We start from the raw sequence: 18,898 nt of genomic DNA, 5'->3' as shown, positions 1-18,898 counted from the left end.
TCCCTACCCCTGCTGCACTGACAGTGACCGTCACATCACAGACCTACATCCCTACCTCTGCTGCAGACAGTGACCGTCACATCACAGACCTAGGTCCCTACCCCTGCTGCACTGACAGTGACCGTCACATCACAGACCTTCGTTCCTACCCCTGCTGCACTGACAGTGACCGTCACATCACAGACCTAGGTCCCTACCCCTGCTACACTGACAGCGACCGTCACATCACAGACCTAGGTCCCTACCCCTGCTGCACTGACAGTGACCGTCACATCACAGACCTACATCTCTACCTCTGCTGCAGACCGTGACCGTCACATCACAGACCTACGTTCCTACCCCTGCTGCACTGACAGTGTCGCCACCATCACAGACCTATGTCCCTACTCCTGATGCACAGAGAGTGACCGTCACATCACAGACCTACATTCCAACCCCTGCTGCACTGACAGTGTCGCCATCATCACAAACCTACATCCCTACCACTGCTGCACTGACAGTGACCACCATCATCACAAACCTACATCCCTACCTCTGCTGCAGACAGTGACAGTCACATCAAAGACTTAGGTCCCTACCCCTGCTGCACTGACAGTGACAGTCACATCTCAGACCTACGTTCCTAACCCTGCTGCACTGACAGTGTAGCCACCATTGCAGACCTATGTCCCTACTCCTGATGCACAGACAGTGACCGCCATCATCACAAACCTACATCCCTACCTCTGCTGCAGTGACTGCCATCAGCACAGTCCTACGTCCATGAGTCCGTTGCACAGACAGTGACTACCATCATAACAGACCTGCATCCTTACCCTCGCTGCAGTGACCCCCATCATCACAGACCAACACCCCTATACCCGGCTGAACAGTGACCGTGCCACCAACACACAGTGACCACCATCAGCACAGACTTGCGTACGTGCCTCCGCTGCACAGACAGTAAACGCCATCGGCACAGACCGTGGGCGCCATCAGCACACACCTACGTCTGTGCCCCAGCAACAGACAGTGACTGCCATAATCACAGACCTATGTCTGTGTCCCAGCTCCATGGACCGTGGCCGCCATCAACACGGACCTACATCCCTGCCCCCGCTGCACAGACCGTGCGCACCATCAGCAGACCTACATCCATCCGTCCCCCTCACAGACAGTGACCGCCATCAGCACAGACCTATGTGCGCGAGCCCACTTCACAGACAGTGATGTAATCATGACATCAGGGGGCTCCCTGGACCCTGGATGCAGAGGCTGCGGGACTATTCCTGTGAACGCCACAGCATGTGGACTGAGATAAGCGGCACAGCTAGGGTTTCTTACTGACCACATACCTCTGGGTAGGACCAGTCTGGAGAGAAGTCTGTGACTCCTACAAGCCCCGTAGCCCCGGCCCCCGACTCCGGGAAAGAGTCTGCAATGCTGGAGGCGTTTCCACCCATGGGCTCCTGCGGCGGTGGCTCTTGCCCCGGTGGTCCAAACATGGCCTGGACCGGAGAAGACGTGGTCTGGTGTTCTCCGAACTGTTCATATTCCCCAGGCGTGGCTTCATCCGTCATCAGGTCGGAGATGAGGTCTGGAAACTGACTGTCGAAGGAGATATTGAAGTTCTCTGCAGAGAGCTCCATGTGGACGCTGGAGGCTCCGGACGAGGAGCTCAGATCGTTCTGGATGATGGAGTACAAGTCGCTCATGTGGGTGCTGGGAGCATCGTCTTTGACTTCTGAGGGGATGATATCAGCGCTGACCTCGTCGCTAGAGCTGACCTGCCCTTCCCGGGTGTCCTCCATCTTAATCTCTGAGCTGCACCCATCGTCCTGCTCCTTCATGTCGCCTCCATCGTCCTCCATGCTCACGCTCACCTTCTTCACGTTGGTGGTCTCCTCCTTCACACTTGATACCATGTCACTTGGCGTCAGCTCGTCCTCTTCAACATAATCGCCCCCCTCAGCGCACAGGTCCACCATCGCTCTATCAGATGTTTCTGTCTTGAACTCGTCCGACTTCGCTGCTCCCCCGTAAGTCTGCCCTTCTCTAGGGCTATTGAGGAAGGAGTCGGGGTCAAATGCTCCACTGCTGCCCCCCGGGGCGGACTCCATCGCCACCTCCAGACTATGGGAAGAAGACAGCAAGAGCCCCTCCATCGGAGAAGGCAACAAGGAGATGCCAACCGGGGCGGCAGCGGGTTGGCTGCCAGTGTCCCCGGGCATCAGGTGTTGGCTGGGCATCAACGCTAAGGGCTTCTCTGCAATGCCAGTCATCACAAGTACGGCACTAATGCCCGGTACCCCAGGGGTGGTCGTTATGGTGACTCCGGCCAGCTCGCGATCGGCATAGAAACCGTTGGTGAGCGTCAGTGGTGGAGACGTCTGCGTGGTGTCTGGAAGGTCAGGAAAGGAATGTGAGGAGCTGGGATCACTCCCGGAAGAAGTCTTGTTTCCCTTCTGTCCCGGCCTACGCTCCTTCCCCTGGTCAGGCTCAGCGGAGATGTTCTGCACCTCGGTGAGGGCAGGGAATGGGCACAGCCGGGGTTCTACTTTAGGAGAGATGATGCGGTGCTTGGTGCTGGTGCACTTATGAGGAACGCTGCCGGCGGATCCTGGGGCAAAGAAAAGACAGTGAAGTGGGGAGATGTGCGACCCAAAATAACGCATGACCAAAGGAGCCGCTCGTGGGGGCCGAACCGCGGAGACACTCACCCAGGTTGGTGGAGCACAGACAGGTGTGGGTGCGGGGTGGGGGCTTGGCTTGGTGCGTCTCCAGCGTCTGCTGCACCAGCTGCTCAATGGAGAACTCACTGGTGCCGTTCCCATTACTGCACGACCACTTAATGCCATGGACTGAGGAGAAAAAGAGCGAGATGAGACTCTCACCAGAGACTCTGATCTGGGACCCCCACCCGAAACCCCGACCAAGAGAGGAAACTGGCAGATAGGATATCCCAATACTCAAGAGAACTCCACCACATCCTTTACATTACATGTCCCCTTTAGACCGGTCGTCCCTGTATATGACACATGTTCCTATAGACCAGACCCACTTGTATATGACACACGTAACCCCTACAGACCAGCCCCCCTGTATATGAAACACACACCCTATAAACCCCCCTATATATGGCACACGTCCCCTATAGACCTGGCCGACTGTATATGCCACACGTTGCCTATAGACCGGTCCCCCTGTATATGACACACATCCCCTATAGACTGGTCCCCCTGTATATGACACATGTTCCTTAAAGATGGTCCCTCCTGTAAATGACACATGCCACCTTATAGACCAGTCCCCCGGTATATGACACACATCCCCTACAGACCGGTCCCCCTGTATATGACACATCCCCTATAGACCGGTCCCCCTGTATATGACACACATCCCCTATAGATCGGTCCCCCTGTATATGACACACATCCCCTATAGACCGGTTCCCCTGTATATGACACACATCCCCTGTAGACCCCCCTGGTCCTTACACATGGGCTTCAGCTGGCTGATCAGCTCCTCCTTGCTCCACTTCATCCACTCCTTGCGGTCGCTGCTGGTGGAGCAGAGGATGGGGCCGCAGATCTTCCCGCAGTCCTCGATGGCCGGGACATTCAGGTAGTGAACGAGGACGATATCCGGGTTCTGTAAGAAATGGCAGACAGGTCACAGAAGACTCCTCCCCAATTATCAGTGCCTGGCAGCGCGCTCAGCTGTAGCCCCAGTGTCGAGTGTCGCCCCCCGCATTCTCATCTTTGATGGACATCAGTGTATGTCACAGTGGATAACGGCACCACCAGTATAGACAACAGCGACCTGCAGGGACTGACGGGGGATGAGGCGCCTCTAATCCCTATACAGAGCGAAGCCATGGCTCGCTGAGGACACCAAATGGCCAAGTGACTAACTGCAGCACCCCACACAGCACGAGGCAGGCGGCGGCCGGACGAGGCAGGCGGCACCACTGACTTCTTATAGTCTGCTCTCCCCAACCTTAGGTAAGGACTACTGTAGTCACGGAGGTCACGCTAGTCCCATCGCCGGCACTGACCTGCCGCTCAGATCGCTCTGTAATCTCATCGGCTGTAGGTTCAGATGTCAGCAAACATTGCAGTAGATGGAGGCAGACATGACATGGGGAGTGGTCTCCAGGGACTGTACATCCTCGGAGGTTCCCACCACCCAGGCCATACTTCTCTACATCACCCGCGCATCGCCCGCTCCTCTGTCACCCATGTTTCTGTGGAAGCAGCCTACAGCGTAAAGAATGGAGGTTTTCTCTCTGGATGCCAGGGTTGCACTAATTCCTTCATGACTTAATGGACACTGCCATGGCAATCACAATGCCACCCCCATTCTTTACACTGCAGGCTGCACCATTCCTCACCTGCAGGAGCCAGTAGCAGCGGCGGTGAAATGTCGGGACGATGGAGGAGTGAACATAGCAGCCGTACAGGCACTGTGGAGACAGAGGGGGAGGTTAGAGGATGGGAGGAGAGAGCATGGCCCCCTGGGGCGGCTCCCCCTGTGGACGCACCTCCATGCCCTGCACCTTCAGTTTCATGTGATCCTCTCGGGTGGTCTTGCCGTCCTTGCGCTTCTTCCAGCAGTAGCCATCTTTCCGATATTTCACCTTCTTGCGGTTGTACAGGATAATGGAGCCGTTCTGGGGTCTGCAAATACAGAAACACAGAATGAAGCCCCCAACAATGGAAAGGACATATATCATGGAGGTCATCATTAAAGGTATTAAAGCCTCCCTCAATTTATGACAAAAAAGGATTTCCAGAAAATCCTCAAACCTGCGAGAAACGTAAACCGTACCCTGGATGGTCGGACCGACGGATAAAGCAAGGGACAGGCGATGTGAATCACTGGATTTACATATGGTGGGGGGCCAGCCTGTGTCCCACCGCAGCAAGTGGGGACAGATTATGGACTTGTGTTCCAGCTCCTATAGTCCTGGCAGAATGTTGGAACGGTCCAATCAGAGAGGAGAGTTTCACAGACTGTCCCCGGACACAGTGGGTGTGTGCACCATGATGTGGGGGGCTAGGGCAGAAGGACAGTGCTATATCTACAGCTCCGAGCCCTCCATAGTGACCTCACTTGGCCGCATGGTACAGAGATATGGAGGTCCCATTCCGTGCAGGGGCCCCGGCATCCTTCCAGCACACTGGGAGGTGGGAGCGCTCACCTGGTCTTGGGTGCACAGGACAGCCACTCCTCGTGCTTTTCAAAGGTGATCAGGTACGAGGCGATCTCCTGCAGACAGAGCAGAGGAATCCAGGTAAATGTCACACAGAGCATGGCCGAAGCAATGCGAGCCGAGACGGCAGCCGGGGCGATGCTGAAAGAACAAGACACATCCAAGAGAGCAGCACAGAGTATCTCAGGAGAGAAGGCTGATCTCAGGGCTCACAGATCACACAGCAGAAGACATACAGCAGCACAGAGTATATCAGGAGAGAAGGCTGATGTCAGGGATCCCAGATCACACAGCAGTAGGCATACAGCAGCGCAGAGTATCTCAGGAGAGAAGGCTGATCTCAGGGATCACAGATCACACAGCAGTATGTATACAGCAGCACAGAGTATCTCAGGAGAGAAGGCTGATCTCAGGGATCCCAGATCACACAGCAGTAGGCATACAGCAGCACAGAGTATCTCAGGAGAGAAGGCTGATCTCAGGGATCACAGATCACACAGCAGAAGACATACAGCAGCACAGAGTATATCAGGAGAGAAGGCTGATCTCAGGGATCACAGATCACACAGCAGTAGGCATACAGCAGCGCAGAGTATCTCAGGAGAGAAGGCTGATCTCAGGGATCACAGATCACACAGCAGTAGGCATACAGCAGCACAGAGTATCTCAGGAGAGCAGGTTGATCTCAGGGATCACAGATCACACAGCAGTAGGCATACAGCAGCACAGAGTATCTCAGGAGAGAAGGCTGATCTCAGGGATCATAGATCACACAGCAGTAGGCATACAGCAGCACAGAGTATCTCAGGAGAGAAGGCTGATCTCAGGGATCACAGATCACACAGCAGTAGGCATACAGCAGCACAGAGTATCTCAGGAGAGAAGGCTGATCTCAGGGATCACAGATCACACAGCAGTAGGCATACAGCAGCACAGAGTATCTCAAGAGAGAAGGCTGATCTCAGGGATCACAGATCACACAGCAGTAGGCATACAGCAGCACAGAGTATCTCAAGAGAGAAGGCTGATCTCAGGGATCACAGATCACACAGCAGTAGGCATACAGCAGCACAGAGTATCTCAGGAGAGAAGGCTGATCTCAGGGATCACAGATCACACAGCAGTAGGCATACAGCAGCGGAGAGTATCTCAGGAGAAGGCTGATCTCAGTGATCACAGATCATACAGCAGTAGGCATACAGCAGCACAGAGTATCTCAGGAGAGAAGGCTGATCTCAGGGATCACAGATCACACAGCAGTATGTATACAGCAGCACAGAGTATCTCAGGAGAGAAGGCTGATCTCAGGAATCACAGATCACACAGCAGTAGGCATACAGCAGCACAGAGTATCTCAGGAGAAGGCTGATCTCAGGGATCACAGATCATACAGCAGCGCAGAGTATCTCAGGAGAAGGCTGATCTCAGGGATCACAGATCACACAGCAGTAGGCATACAGCAGCGCAGAGTATCTCAGGAGAGAAGGCTGATCTCAGGGATCACAGATCACCCAGCAGTAGGCATACAGCAGCACAGAGTATCTCAGGAGAGAAGGCTGATCTCAGGGATCACAGATCACACAGCAGTATGTATACAGCAGCACAGAGTATCTCAGGAGAGAAGGCTGATCTCAGGGATCCCAGATCACACAGCAGTAGGCATACAGCAGCACAGAGTATCTCAGGAGAGAAGGCTGATCTCAGGGATCACAGATCACACAGCAGTAGGCATACAGCAGCGCAGAGTATCTCAGGAGAGAATGCTGATCTCAGGGATCACAGATCACACAGCAGTAGGCATACAGCAGCGCAGAGTATCTCAGGAGAGAAGGCTGATCTCAGGGATCACAGATCACACAGCAGTAGGCATACAGCAGCACAGAGTATCTCAGGAGAGAAGGTTGATCTCAGGGATCACAGATCACACAGCAGTAGGCATACAGCAGCACAGAGTATCTCAGGAGAGAAGGCTGATCTCAGGGATCATAGATCACACAGCAGTAGGCATACAGCAGCACAGAGTATCTCAGGAGAGAAGGCTGATCTCAGGGATCACAGATCACACAGCAGTAGGCATACAGCAGCACAGAGTATCTCTGGAAAGAAGGCTGATCTCAGGGATCACAGATCACACAGCAGTAGGCATACAGCAGCACAGAGTATCTCAGGAGAGAAGGCTGATCTCAGGGATCACAGATCACACAGCAGTAGGCATACAGCAGCACAGAGTATCTCAGGAAAGAAGGCTGATCTCAGGGATCACAGATCACACAGCAGTATGTATACAGCAGCACAGAGTATCTCAGAAGAGAAGGCTGATCTCAGGGATCACAGATCACACAGCAGCAGGCATACAGCAGCACAGAGTATCTCAGGAGAGAAGGCTGATCTCAGGGATCACAGATCACACAGCAGTACATGTAGAGCAGCACAGAGTATCTCAGGAGGCACTGTACCTCATTGGTGTTCCAGCGCAGCCTCTCTTTCGGCAGGGCCGCACACCTCGGTAAACACTCCAGCAGCTTCTTGGGTAGAAAAACCTTAATATGGTGACTGTTCTCTAAAGAAGAAAAATGCGGGATTATGAGAGACCCAGGATACAGGGTATAATCTCACACGAGACCCCAATACAGGGTATAATCTCATCAGAGACCCGAGGTACAGGGTATATTCTCACCCGAGACCCAGGATACAGGGTAAAATCTCACCAGAGAGAGCATAATCTCACCCAAGACCCCGATATAGGGTAAAATCTCAGAGACCAAGGATACAGGGTATATTCTCACCTGAGACCCCGATATAGGTTATAATCTCACCTGATACCCCGATACAGAGTATATTCTCACCCAAGACACAGGATATAATCTCACCCGATACAGAGTATATTCCCACCCGAGACACAGGATATAACCTCACCCGATACAGAGTATATTACCACCCGAGACCCAGGATACAATCTCACCAGAGACCCCGATACAGGGTATATTCTCACCCGAAACCCCGATACAGGGTATAATCTCATCTGAGACCCAAGACACAGGGTATATTTTCACCCGAGACCCAGGATACAGGGTATAATCTCACCAGCGACAGGGTATAATCTCACCCAAGACCCCGATATAGGGTAAAATCTCATCAGAGACCCAGGATACAGTATATATTCTCACCCCGAGACCCCGATACAGAGTATATTCTCACCCTAGACCCTAATATAGGGTATAATCTCACCTGAAACCCCGATACAGGATATAAACTCACCTGATACCCCGATACAGAGTATATTCTCACTCAAGACCAAGGATACATAATATAATCTTACCTGAGACCCCGATACAGGCTATAATCTCACCCGATACAGGGTATATTCCCACCCGAGACCCAGGACATAATCTCACCCGATACAGGGTATATTCCCACCCGAGATGCAGGATACAGGATATACTCTCACCTGAGACCCCGATAAAGGATATATTCTCATCCGAGACCAAGGATACAGGGTATAATCTCACCTTAGACCCAGGATATAATCTCACCCGATACTGAGTATATTCCCACCCGAAACCCAGGATACAGGGTATAATCTCACCCGAGACCCTGATACAGGGCATAATCTTATGAGAACTCAGTACAGGGTATAATCTCACATATAATCTCACTTTAAACCTCAATACAGTGTATAATCTCATCTCAGACCCCGATACAGGGTATAATCTCACATATAATCTCACTTTAGACCTCAATACAGTGTATAATCTCATCTCAGACCCCGATACAGGGTATAATCTCACATATAATCTCACTTTAGACCTCAATACAGTGTATAATCTCATCTCAGACCCCGATACAGGGTATAATCTCACCTGAGACCTCAGTACAGGGTATAATCCCACATATAATCTCACTTTAGACCCCGGTACGGGGTATAATCTCACATAAAATCTTACCTGAGACCTCGGCGCCCTCCTTGCTATTCATGGCCATTAGTGGAACATCTCCGGGGAGGAGAACACGTTAGGCTCGGGGGCGTCTGGATTTACTGTTCTCTGGAACACAAGAAGACAGAAGGGATTAGGAGAGTGAGGAGACAGCGGTTATCTCCTGGTGTCCATCGGGTGGACTTCTGTGGTCAGGGAATGAATGGACACGGACATGCGAGATGGAGATTACAGGTAAGAGCGGACGTCCGGGCCAACACCCTCCACGGAGTACCCAGCATGCACCTGTGCACAACATGGAGTGTCACACGGGTGTAAAGGACACGGCGCTGATAATCCGGGTAATAAATGCAGCAACCTTCACCCTCATCCACAGCCAGGAGATAAGAGGCAATGTCAGCGATGACTGAGCCCCCCGAAGTCAGTGAAGGGCACCAGTAATGACCGGTGTGCCCTCAGACTCCGTCAGCAAGACCCCCACAACCCCGATAGAGGACAGCCACAGTCAAAATAAACAGAGTATGGAGACCTGGTATATGCTATATACAATGCCTTGCTAAAGTCATCACACTCTGGGAATTTTTCTACATTTTAAACGTTACACACAAACTTAAAATCTGTTTATTGGGTTTTTCTGTGATACAAGAAAGTAACAAGTATTTGGAATATGTAAAGAGAATGATGCAGGGTTTACTAATTATTATATATCTGAGAATTGAGAAGTTGCATTAGTATTCAGCCCCCATCATTAGTACACTGCGTCCCCCTGGGTGTGATTTCTCTTCAGTATATCTCCAATGTTCTGTGAATGCCTCAGAGGTTTGTGTGAGAACATCAGGGATCAACCTGCATCATGAAAACCAAGGAGCCAACCAGACAGGTCAGGGATAAAGTGGGGGAGAGGAAGAAAGCAGGGTTAGGTTAGAAATAATAGCCCAAGCTCTGAACATCTCACGGAGCATCAAGCCATCATCCAAAGATGGAAGGAGCATGGCCCAACCGCAAACATCTCAAGACAAGTCCACGTAACCTGACCTCCCAAGAAAGAAGAGCACAAATGAGAGAAGTATCCAAGAGGAACCTGGTCACTGGAGGAGGTACAGAGATCTGGGATTTGGATGTTTCACCTCCAGCAGTTCGCCCCCAGGTACATTTCGCCCCCGCACATTTCATCCCCAGCATTTGGCTGATAGGGGTGAAATGTGTGGTGGCGAACTGCTGAGGGCAAATTGCTGGGGACGAAACTTCCTATAACCCAGAGATCCACAGCAAAGGGGGGGGGTAATCTGTGCACAGGACAACTATTAGTCGTGTACTCTACAAATTTGACCTTTAAAAAAAAAAAAAAAAAAAAAAAACAATTTTTGAAAGCCATAAGAAATCCCATGTGTAAGGGTCACCGTGAGCATGTGAAAAAAGGAATGCTGGTCAGATGACACCAAAGCAGAAGTTTTAGGATAAAAGCAAAAAAACACTGTCACAGAAGACTAGCACAGTCCATCACCCTGAAAACAACATCCCCACAGTCACACATGGTGGTGGCAGCATTCTGCTGTGGGGAGGCTTTTTTCCGCAGGGGCAGGGAAGCTGGTCAGTGGTTACAGGAAACCAGATGGAGCTAAATACAGGGCAATCCTGGAGGAAAACTTGTTGGAAGTTGCAGAAAACCTGAGACTGGGGCGTAGGTTCACCTTAAAGCAAGACAATGACCCTAAACATCATGCCAGAGCTACAATGGTGGGTGTAGATCAGAGCATATTCATGTCTGTGAACGGTCAAGTCACCGTCCAGATCCAAATCACAGAGAATCTGTGAGAAGACGTGAAAATTGTTGATCACAGACCACTTCATCCAATGTCACTGAGTGAGAGCAAGTGTGCAAAGAGGAAGGGGCAAAATATCACCTCTAGATGGGCAAAGCTGGAAAGACAGAACCCAAAAGACTGCAGAAGGCTAGAGTTAAATCCCAGCACTACAGGTCCTGATTAACAGCGTCTGGATAGCTATGGCTAGAACCAGGCCATGTGCTCACTGGCCAGTCACCTGCGGGAAGCTGAGCAGAGTGCGCTGTGTTGGAACTAGGGAGACATCAGTGAGAGTCTCTCTGAGAAGAGTCTGCACAGAACTGCACAGAACTGCAGGCATCAGTGATTGCTATGGACAGTTGCTATTGAGTATGACCAAACTGGAACTAGCTCAGCCATGTACGAGTAACTAGGGTCTGTACTGTTTAGTTAGTGACTGGACAAAACCATGTTTATGGTTTTGCTTCCGGCGCTGTTCATCCAGTAAAAAATAAACATTATTCTATTTTTTTTATTTAAAAACCCAAAGGCTTCAGTGTTGTGAATTCCCGTGCTTAGACTTCTGAGCTGGAGCTCCCTCTGGTGGTTACTGGGAGTAGTGGAGCTAGCCAGTGATGATGATTGGCAATCTGGGATTACTGGCTGGGAGCATATAAGCGAGCAGGCTTCCCTTAATGCTTGCTGGCGATTTCCTCCTTGTGCATTTTGAGCTCTTCAGTTTCCTGCCTGATCTGCATGGTTCAGTTAAGTGATTCTTTTGCTAATCCTTTGCATCTAATTTGGTTGTGCCTTTTCTTGCTTTGTTGCTAGGGTTCAGCGTACTCCCTGCTGGGGGCAGCGCTGGGCCCCGCTCCATATGTTACAGCTTGTGTTAGTTTGTTCATTCCCCTGTTATATTAGTATCTTTTGCTTTGCTTCCAGTTCACACCAGAGTGCTGATCTAGCAGGGGTGAGGTTGTGTGGTCTCAGGTTTTTTGTATATCAGATGTGTTGGATTTTTCAGGGTTTTTGCGTGATTGCAGACAGTATCTTTTCTGTCCTGTCCTGTTTAGACAGTTTGGGCCCCATCATTTGCTCAGTATTTTCTGCCTATGTTTCTGTTTCATCTGGTCTCATCGACAATATATGTTTGGGGGCTCGCTGTTCCTTTGGGGATCTGCTCCGGGGCAGTTTAGATTTCCCCTTTCTGCCTTTAGGCTTAGTTAGTTCTCCGGCTGTGCCGAGGCGTCTAGGGCATCGTAGGAACGCTCCACGGCTGCTTCTAGTTGTGTTGTTAGGATCAGGGGTCTGCAATTCGCTGAGTTACCAACCTCTCTGGCTTCCTGGTAGCTTAGCCTGTTCCTGCCATCCTCCTCGGTGACCCATTCATAACACTTCAGGTTCCGAGTGACCACAAGAGAGTGAACCTCTACAATTGGTGTTGGGCATTAAGTCCCAGGGAGCACAGTGATTGCAGTGTAAAGACTGAGTGCCTGCGTAGCGGCAGCTACAGGATTGTAAACAGTCTGAAAGCAAGGAGGAGCTTGTTAAAAACTTGGTCCAAGCCAATTTTCAGCAGCCCAACAAGAAGCCAAGAAACTCATAGTCCAGCAGTTTCGTCAGCAGCATCAGATGGCTCTTCTGATAGAAACTGGCTGGCTCAGAGAGATGGCACCTCCCCCGCCAGCTAAAGTGAGGTAATCGCATGAGGCGAACAATATGGGAGGTCTTGCAGAAAATGACTCTGGAGGACGACGTCGAAGCTTTCCTGAGCATCTTTGAAACTGGGAGAAACTGCCCGCAGAGCAATGGACAGTGGTCCTAGCTCCATACCTTATTGGGGAAGAGCAGTAAGCATACTACGACCTTGGCCTGCAGAATGCCAAAGAGTATGACAAACTGAAAGCAGAGATTATAGCATGTTTTGGTGCCACCTAGGGCGAAACATGTGCACCTCTGGGGCTACTACAGGAACAAGCCTCCCAAGTCCAAAATGTTCAATCTGTTACACCTGGTGCAAATATGGGTACAGCCCAAGACCTGACCTCCAGCACAGATGGAGGAAATAGCGATGGTGGACACACTACCTAAGCCCGTACAAAGCTGGGTTGTCCAAGGAGAGCCCCAGAATGCGGAGGATCTTGCGAGCCTCGTGGAAAGACACCCTGTCAAGGAGAACTCCCTGAGCAATAGAGGGAGCCTGAGGTCATGTTTCTGGGAAACCCAAAAGGAGGAGTCCAAGGCTATGTCTTAGGGGCGTCTAAAAACTTAGGAGGGGACAGTTTCAAGGGGTATATCTCGTACCGTTGTCGGTTGGCAGTATCATGCCCCAGGTCATATGGCAGCCCATTGTCTATTGGTCTCAGGACCAATAGATTGCTCCATAAGCTGACACTTCTCAATTTTCACACATCCCATGTGCCGTAACACACCCAGGTGAGGGACCTCAGCTGTGCCAGGTGACGGTAAAAGGTGCGACTGTATCTGGGCTCCTCGACTTTGACAACACTGGTCAGGGCCACACTTCCGCATCTGCTAATCCCTGGGAAGAGGGTGGGGAAGTCGAATTCATGGAGATGTGAAGAACTAACCCATGGCCCAGGTGGACATGCGCACAGACTGTGGATCCATGTCCACCAAGTAGGAATTGTCGAGGACTTGTTGCATTCTATTGTTATCTGTAGAGATTTTCTGTGGTTCTGGGACTTATGAGCTGAAGTTGTAGAACCCGGTAGTCCTGTAAACCATCAGGAGTTGCTATGTTAACAAGGTCACACGATGTAAATGATGAATTTCACTGTACTGGCTAGAGCAGAGAATGAGGAAGTATCCGCTGAAGCCAACGTCCCGGACTCGGGGAAGTTCCGGGACTCCTCCACAGTTGTCCACGGACAACCGTGGAGGAGTCCCCGGGCAACCGTGGAGGAGTCCCAGGACAACCGTGGAGGAGTCCCAGGACAACCGTGGAGATTTCCTAGGGCAGCTATGGGACTGCCCAACTGAGGTACTTAATGTTAAATAGTGCCCTGGAAAATCTAACGGGGCTGAACGATGTTCCTCAAGCCATATTTTGCCATGAGTGATAATCGGTTGTGTAGAAGGACCAAATTGAAGGGCCAAAAAAAAGAGCGCCTCCTCAAGGTCAAACAGCAAAAATATTGGGAGTATAATAGTTTGGCTGGAGTGAGACAAGTTAAGCCTGGGGATCAGGTATTTGTGTTAGTGCCCACAGGGGATAGCAAGTTCCGTATCAAGTGGCAGGAACTCTATAAAAGAAAGGTGGTGGAAAAGGTCGAAGAGGTCAACTATAAAGCATACCGACCAAGGAAAAAGGAGACCTACTCGACACATTATGGTAACCTACTAAAACCCTGGAAGGATGGGACCTGCTTGAAACCCCTTGCTCATTGGGCAGTCAGAAGCCAACATTGAGGGTGTAAAATTGTGACCCAAAAAGGGCCATGTTCTGGGAGGTCTCAATTGGGTCAATGAGCATGAGATACTCACTGTCACAATGGCATTGGGACTATGAGCGCTAACCATGTCTCTAGAACTAGGAGCGCCCTTGTCTATCCCTTTTTCCTGAATTCCTTTTGAAGGTGGAGACACTGGGTTCTTGTACCCTGCTATGCTCCCATATGAACCCTTATCTGTCCCCTCCCACACACAGGGTAGTGAGAAGCTGAAGTGTATAGGATAACTCTAACCAGACAAACAAGGGAAGACGTACAGGGATAAATGAAAACTACAATCATACAAAATACACTCAAACAGAGTGGGACACAGGGGAGTTTAAGGAAGGAGAAATCAAGTAGGTAATGATGAAGATGTGCACAAAGACCAAATTCAAAGCACCAATCTCCTGAACAATCTCCAATCATGAAAAACACCTGCAACTCCTAACCAGGCAGTAAGAACTAACACTGGCAATTCCTAAGTGCCAGAGGCGAGCCTATATATCAGAGGGGAACGTTCAACACAGAACAGCTGAGATAATACAGGTAGGAAAGGTCCATGAGCTTCGACCTAACAGATTAAACCTTACATTGCCAGAAGAAAAAAAAAAAACCTTCACTCTGTAATAAGGTGGTGAAGTACTAACCAATGCAGAAGTTCATGAAACCAGACGACACAATCTTCTGGCCCCTCACTGTCGTGATATCCCCCTTGACAATTTAAGGCCTTATGGGATTCTTAAAGTCCACCGGGAAGGTGATACAAAGCAGGCCTTGCCCCCTCATGAAAAAACACGTCAGAGCATTGATAGCAATTTTAGGCTGTAACAGGAGGTTTTTCCCTCATTTTGCCGTATTAGCACCATCTCTAATCAATCTCCTAAAGGGCACAATCAGTAATTCTCCAGAGGCTGAGAGGGCATTGCAGAAACTTACACTGGACTTCACTTCTGTCGGACTTTTCCAAAGAGTTCATAGTCCAGACAGAGGTGTTGGATGTCGGGCTAGGACAGGTCATGTCCCTGGAGATCAGTGGGGAGGAAAATCAGAGTCTACGTGGTAGACCGCTTTCCCCTTCGGAGAAAAATTCCTCCATTATATAGCACTGACCGTTAAACTACATGGAAATGCAGACGCTCTGTCAAGGGTTCACTGTGTATTAGGCAGATGGTTCCCATCCCCGGCTCTGGGTGGGGGAGGTATGCAAGAAAGAAGGACGTAAGGTCCTAGATTGCAGGTATGTGTTATTGAGATGGTTATTTCGACCGGATTTTGGGTCCGGGATTTAGGAACAACTAAACGAGCCTGGGTGGGAAAGGATGTCCCATACTCCAGTCCGGGACTTAGTGACCTAATAAAATGATATAATATCTCAAGGGCTGTCACATTGCAGAAGGATCATCTTCATTTTCATTTGCACAAGAAAAGACTAGAAGCAATGGAATGAAACTGAATGGGAGGAGACACAGATTAGACATTAGAAAAAACGTTTTGACAGTAAGGGTGATCAATGAGTGGAACAGGCGGCCACGAGAAGTGGCGACTTCTCCTTCAATGGAAGTCTTCAAACAGAGGCTGGACAGACATCTGTCTGGGACTATTTAGTGAATCCTGCATTGTGCAGGGGGTTGGACCTGATGACCCTGGAGGTCCCTTCCAACTCTACCATTCTATGATTCTATACTATACACACACATATAAAAAAAAAAAAAGAAGTATACAGACGTGGTATATGCTGTATATAGAGGACGGACAGATTTTTTTTTTTTTAACTTTTGGCATGGCTTAATAGTCTCCATGGGACACCAGAAGTTGCCATAACCTGTTCGGCTCTGCTACATAGAGGCGATGATCAGATCGCCTCTATATAGCAGAATTACTCACTTGCTATGAGCCCCGACCACCGGGCGGCGCTCACAGCAAGCTGGCACTGACAATATAGAGGTCTTCAGGAGACCTCTGGTTGTAATGTCAACGAACCGGTGACCCGCGATCACGTGACGGGGGGGGGGGGGGGGGAATCTCCGGCCCAATGGCCAGAAGCACGCGTTAGATGCCGCAGTCAGAGTTTGACAGCGGCATTTAATGGTTTAATAGCAGTGGATGGATCGCGATTCCACCCGCGGCTATTGCGGCCACATGTCAGCTGTTCAAAACAGCTGACATATCCCGGGAAAGATGTGTGCTCAACACTGGAGCCCACATGAAAGGGGGAGACACGACATGCGCAGTGCTAGTACGGTGCATGTTGTGAAGGGGTTAAATGGAAGAAGTTTGGAACAATCAAGTCTTCCTAGACCTGGCCGTCCAGCCTGAGTAATCGTGGGAGAATAGCCTTGGTGAGAGAGGTAAAGAAGAACCCCAAGATCACTGTGGCTGAACTCCACAGATGCAGTAGGGAGATGGGAGAAAATTCCACAAAGTCAACTATCACTGCAGCCCTCCACCAGTCAGGCATTTATGGCAGAGTGGCACCATGGAAGCCTCTCCTCAGTGCCAGACATAAGAAAGCCCACATAGAGTTTGCTAAAAAACACATGAAGGACTCCCAGACTATGAGAAATAAGATTCTCTGGTCTGATGAGATGAAGATACAACTTTTTGGTGATAATTCTAAGCGGTATGTGTGGAGAAAACCAGGCACTGCTCATCACCTGCCCAATACAATCCCAACAGTGAAACATGGTGGTGGCAGCATCATGCTATGGGGTGTTTTTCAGCTACAGGGACAGGACGACTGGTTGCAATTGAAGGAAACATAAATGCGGCCAAGTACAGAGATATCCTGGATGAAAACCTCTTCCAGAGTGCTCTGGACCTCAGACTTGGCCGAAGGTTCACCTTCCAACAAGACAATGACCCTAAGCACACAGCTAAAATAACAGAGGAGTGGCTTCAGTACAACTCTGTGACCAGTCCTGACTGGCCCAGCCACAGCCCTGACCTAAACCCAATGGAGCATCTCTGAAGAGACCTGAAAATGGCTGTCCACCAACGTTCACCATCCAACCTGACGGAACCGGAGAGGATCTGCAAGGAAGAATGGCCGAGGATCCCCAAATACAGGGGTGAAAAACTTGTGGCATCATTCCCAAGACGACTCATGGCTGCACTAGCTAAAAAAGGTGCTTCTACTCAATACTGAGCAAAGGGGCTAAATAATTATGACCATGGGAGATTTCAATTTTTCTTAAATACATTTGCAAAAATTTCTACATTTCTGTTTTTTCAAAGTCAAGATGGGGTGCAGAGTAATGAGGAAAAAATGAACTTTTTGAATCTTCCAAATGTCTGCAATGAAACAAAAAGTGAAAAATTTAAAGGGGTCTGAATACTTTCCGTACCCACTGTATATACACACACACACATACAGTGCCTTGCAAAAAGTATTCGGCCCCCTGGAACTTTTCAACCTTTTCCCACATATCATGCTTCAAACATAAAGATACCAAATTTAAATTTTTGGTGAAGAATCAGCAACAAGTGGGACACAATTGTGAAGTTGAACAAAATTTTTTGGTTATTTTACATTTTTGTGGAAAGTCAAAAACTGAAAAGTGGGGCGTGCAATATTATTCAGCCCCTTTACTTTCAGTGCAGCAAACTCACTCCAGAAGTTTATTGTGGATCTGTAAATGATCCAATGTTGTCCTACAGTCATGGCCAAAAGTATTGACACCCCTGCAATTCTGTCAGATAATATTCAGTTTCTTCCTGAAATGATTGCAAACACAAATTCTTTGGTATTATCTTCAATTAATTTGTCTTAAATGAAAAACCACAAAAGAGAATGAAGCAAAAAGCAAAACATTGATCATTTCACACAAAACTCCAAAAATGGGCCGGACAAAAGTATTGGCACCCTCAGGCTAATATTTGGTAACACAACCTTTAGCCAAAATAACTGCGACCAACCGCTTCCGGTAACCATCAATGAGTTTCTTACAATGCTCTGCTGGAATTTTAGACCATTCTTCTTTGGCAAACTGCTCCAGGTCCCTGATATTAGAAGGGTGCCTTCTCCAAACTGCCATTTTTAGATCTCTCATAGAATCATAGAATTGTAGAGTTGGAAGGGACCTCCTGGGCCATCTGGTCCAACCCCCTGCTCAAAGCAGGATTCGCTAAATCATCCCAGTCAGATGTCTGTCCAGCCTCTGTTTGAAGACTTCCATTGAAGGAGAACTCACCACTTCTCGTGGCAGCCTGTTCCACTCATTGATCACTCTAACTGTCAAAAAGTTTTTTCTAATATCTAATCTGTGTCTCCTCCCATTCAGCTTCATCCCATTGCTTCTAGTCTTTCCTTGTGCAAATGAGAATAAAGTTGATCCTTCTACAATGTGACAGCCCTTAAGATATTTGTAGACAGCTATTAAGTCTCCTCTCAGTCTTCTCTTTTGCAAACTAAACATTCCCAAATCCTGCAACCTTTCCTCATAAGACAGGGTTTGCAGACCGGTCACCATTCTGGTCGCTCTTTTCTGAACTTGCTCCAGTTTGTTGATGTCTTTTTTAAAATGTGGTGCC

At 49.4% G+C, this 18,898-nt stretch overlaps 1 protein-coding gene across 2 annotated transcripts in view; it reads right to left on the bottom strand.

Moving 5' to 3' along the window:
* Positions 1-18,898, bottom strand: part of CAMTA2 (calmodulin binding transcription activator 2) — a 109,266-nt gene that overhangs the window by 77,691 nt on the left and 12,677 nt on the right. For both annotated transcript variants that reach the window (XM_073583679.1, XM_073583680.1), the window contains exons 2-9: positions 9,139-9,237; positions 7,651-7,754; positions 5,183-5,250; positions 4,523-4,658; positions 4,373-4,444; positions 3,477-3,630; positions 2,700-2,840; positions 1,335-2,599 (exon numbers count right to left, since the gene is read on the bottom strand). In XM_073583679.1, the coding sequence (XP_073439780.1) occupies positions 1,335-2,599; positions 2,700-2,840; positions 3,477-3,630; positions 4,373-4,444; positions 4,523-4,658; positions 5,183-5,250; positions 7,651-7,754; positions 9,139-9,175 (1,977 nt within the window). In that variant the 5' untranslated portion in view covers positions 9,176-9,237. The remainder of the gene's footprint in view (positions 1-1,334; positions 2,600-2,699; positions 2,841-3,476; positions 3,631-4,372; positions 4,445-4,522; positions 4,659-5,182; positions 5,251-7,650; positions 7,755-9,138; positions 9,238-18,898) is intronic.

The sequence above is a fragment of the Dendrobates tinctorius genome, unplaced genomic scaffold (assembly GCF_039654945.1).
Source record: "Dendrobates tinctorius isolate UK_male_01 unplaced genomic scaffold, ASM3965494v1 ptg000080l, whole genome shotgun sequence".
Classification (NCBI taxonomy): domain Eukaryota; kingdom Metazoa; phylum Chordata; class Amphibia; order Anura; family Dendrobatidae; genus Dendrobates; species Dendrobates tinctorius.
This window is presented reverse-complemented; position numbering and strand designations above follow the sequence as displayed.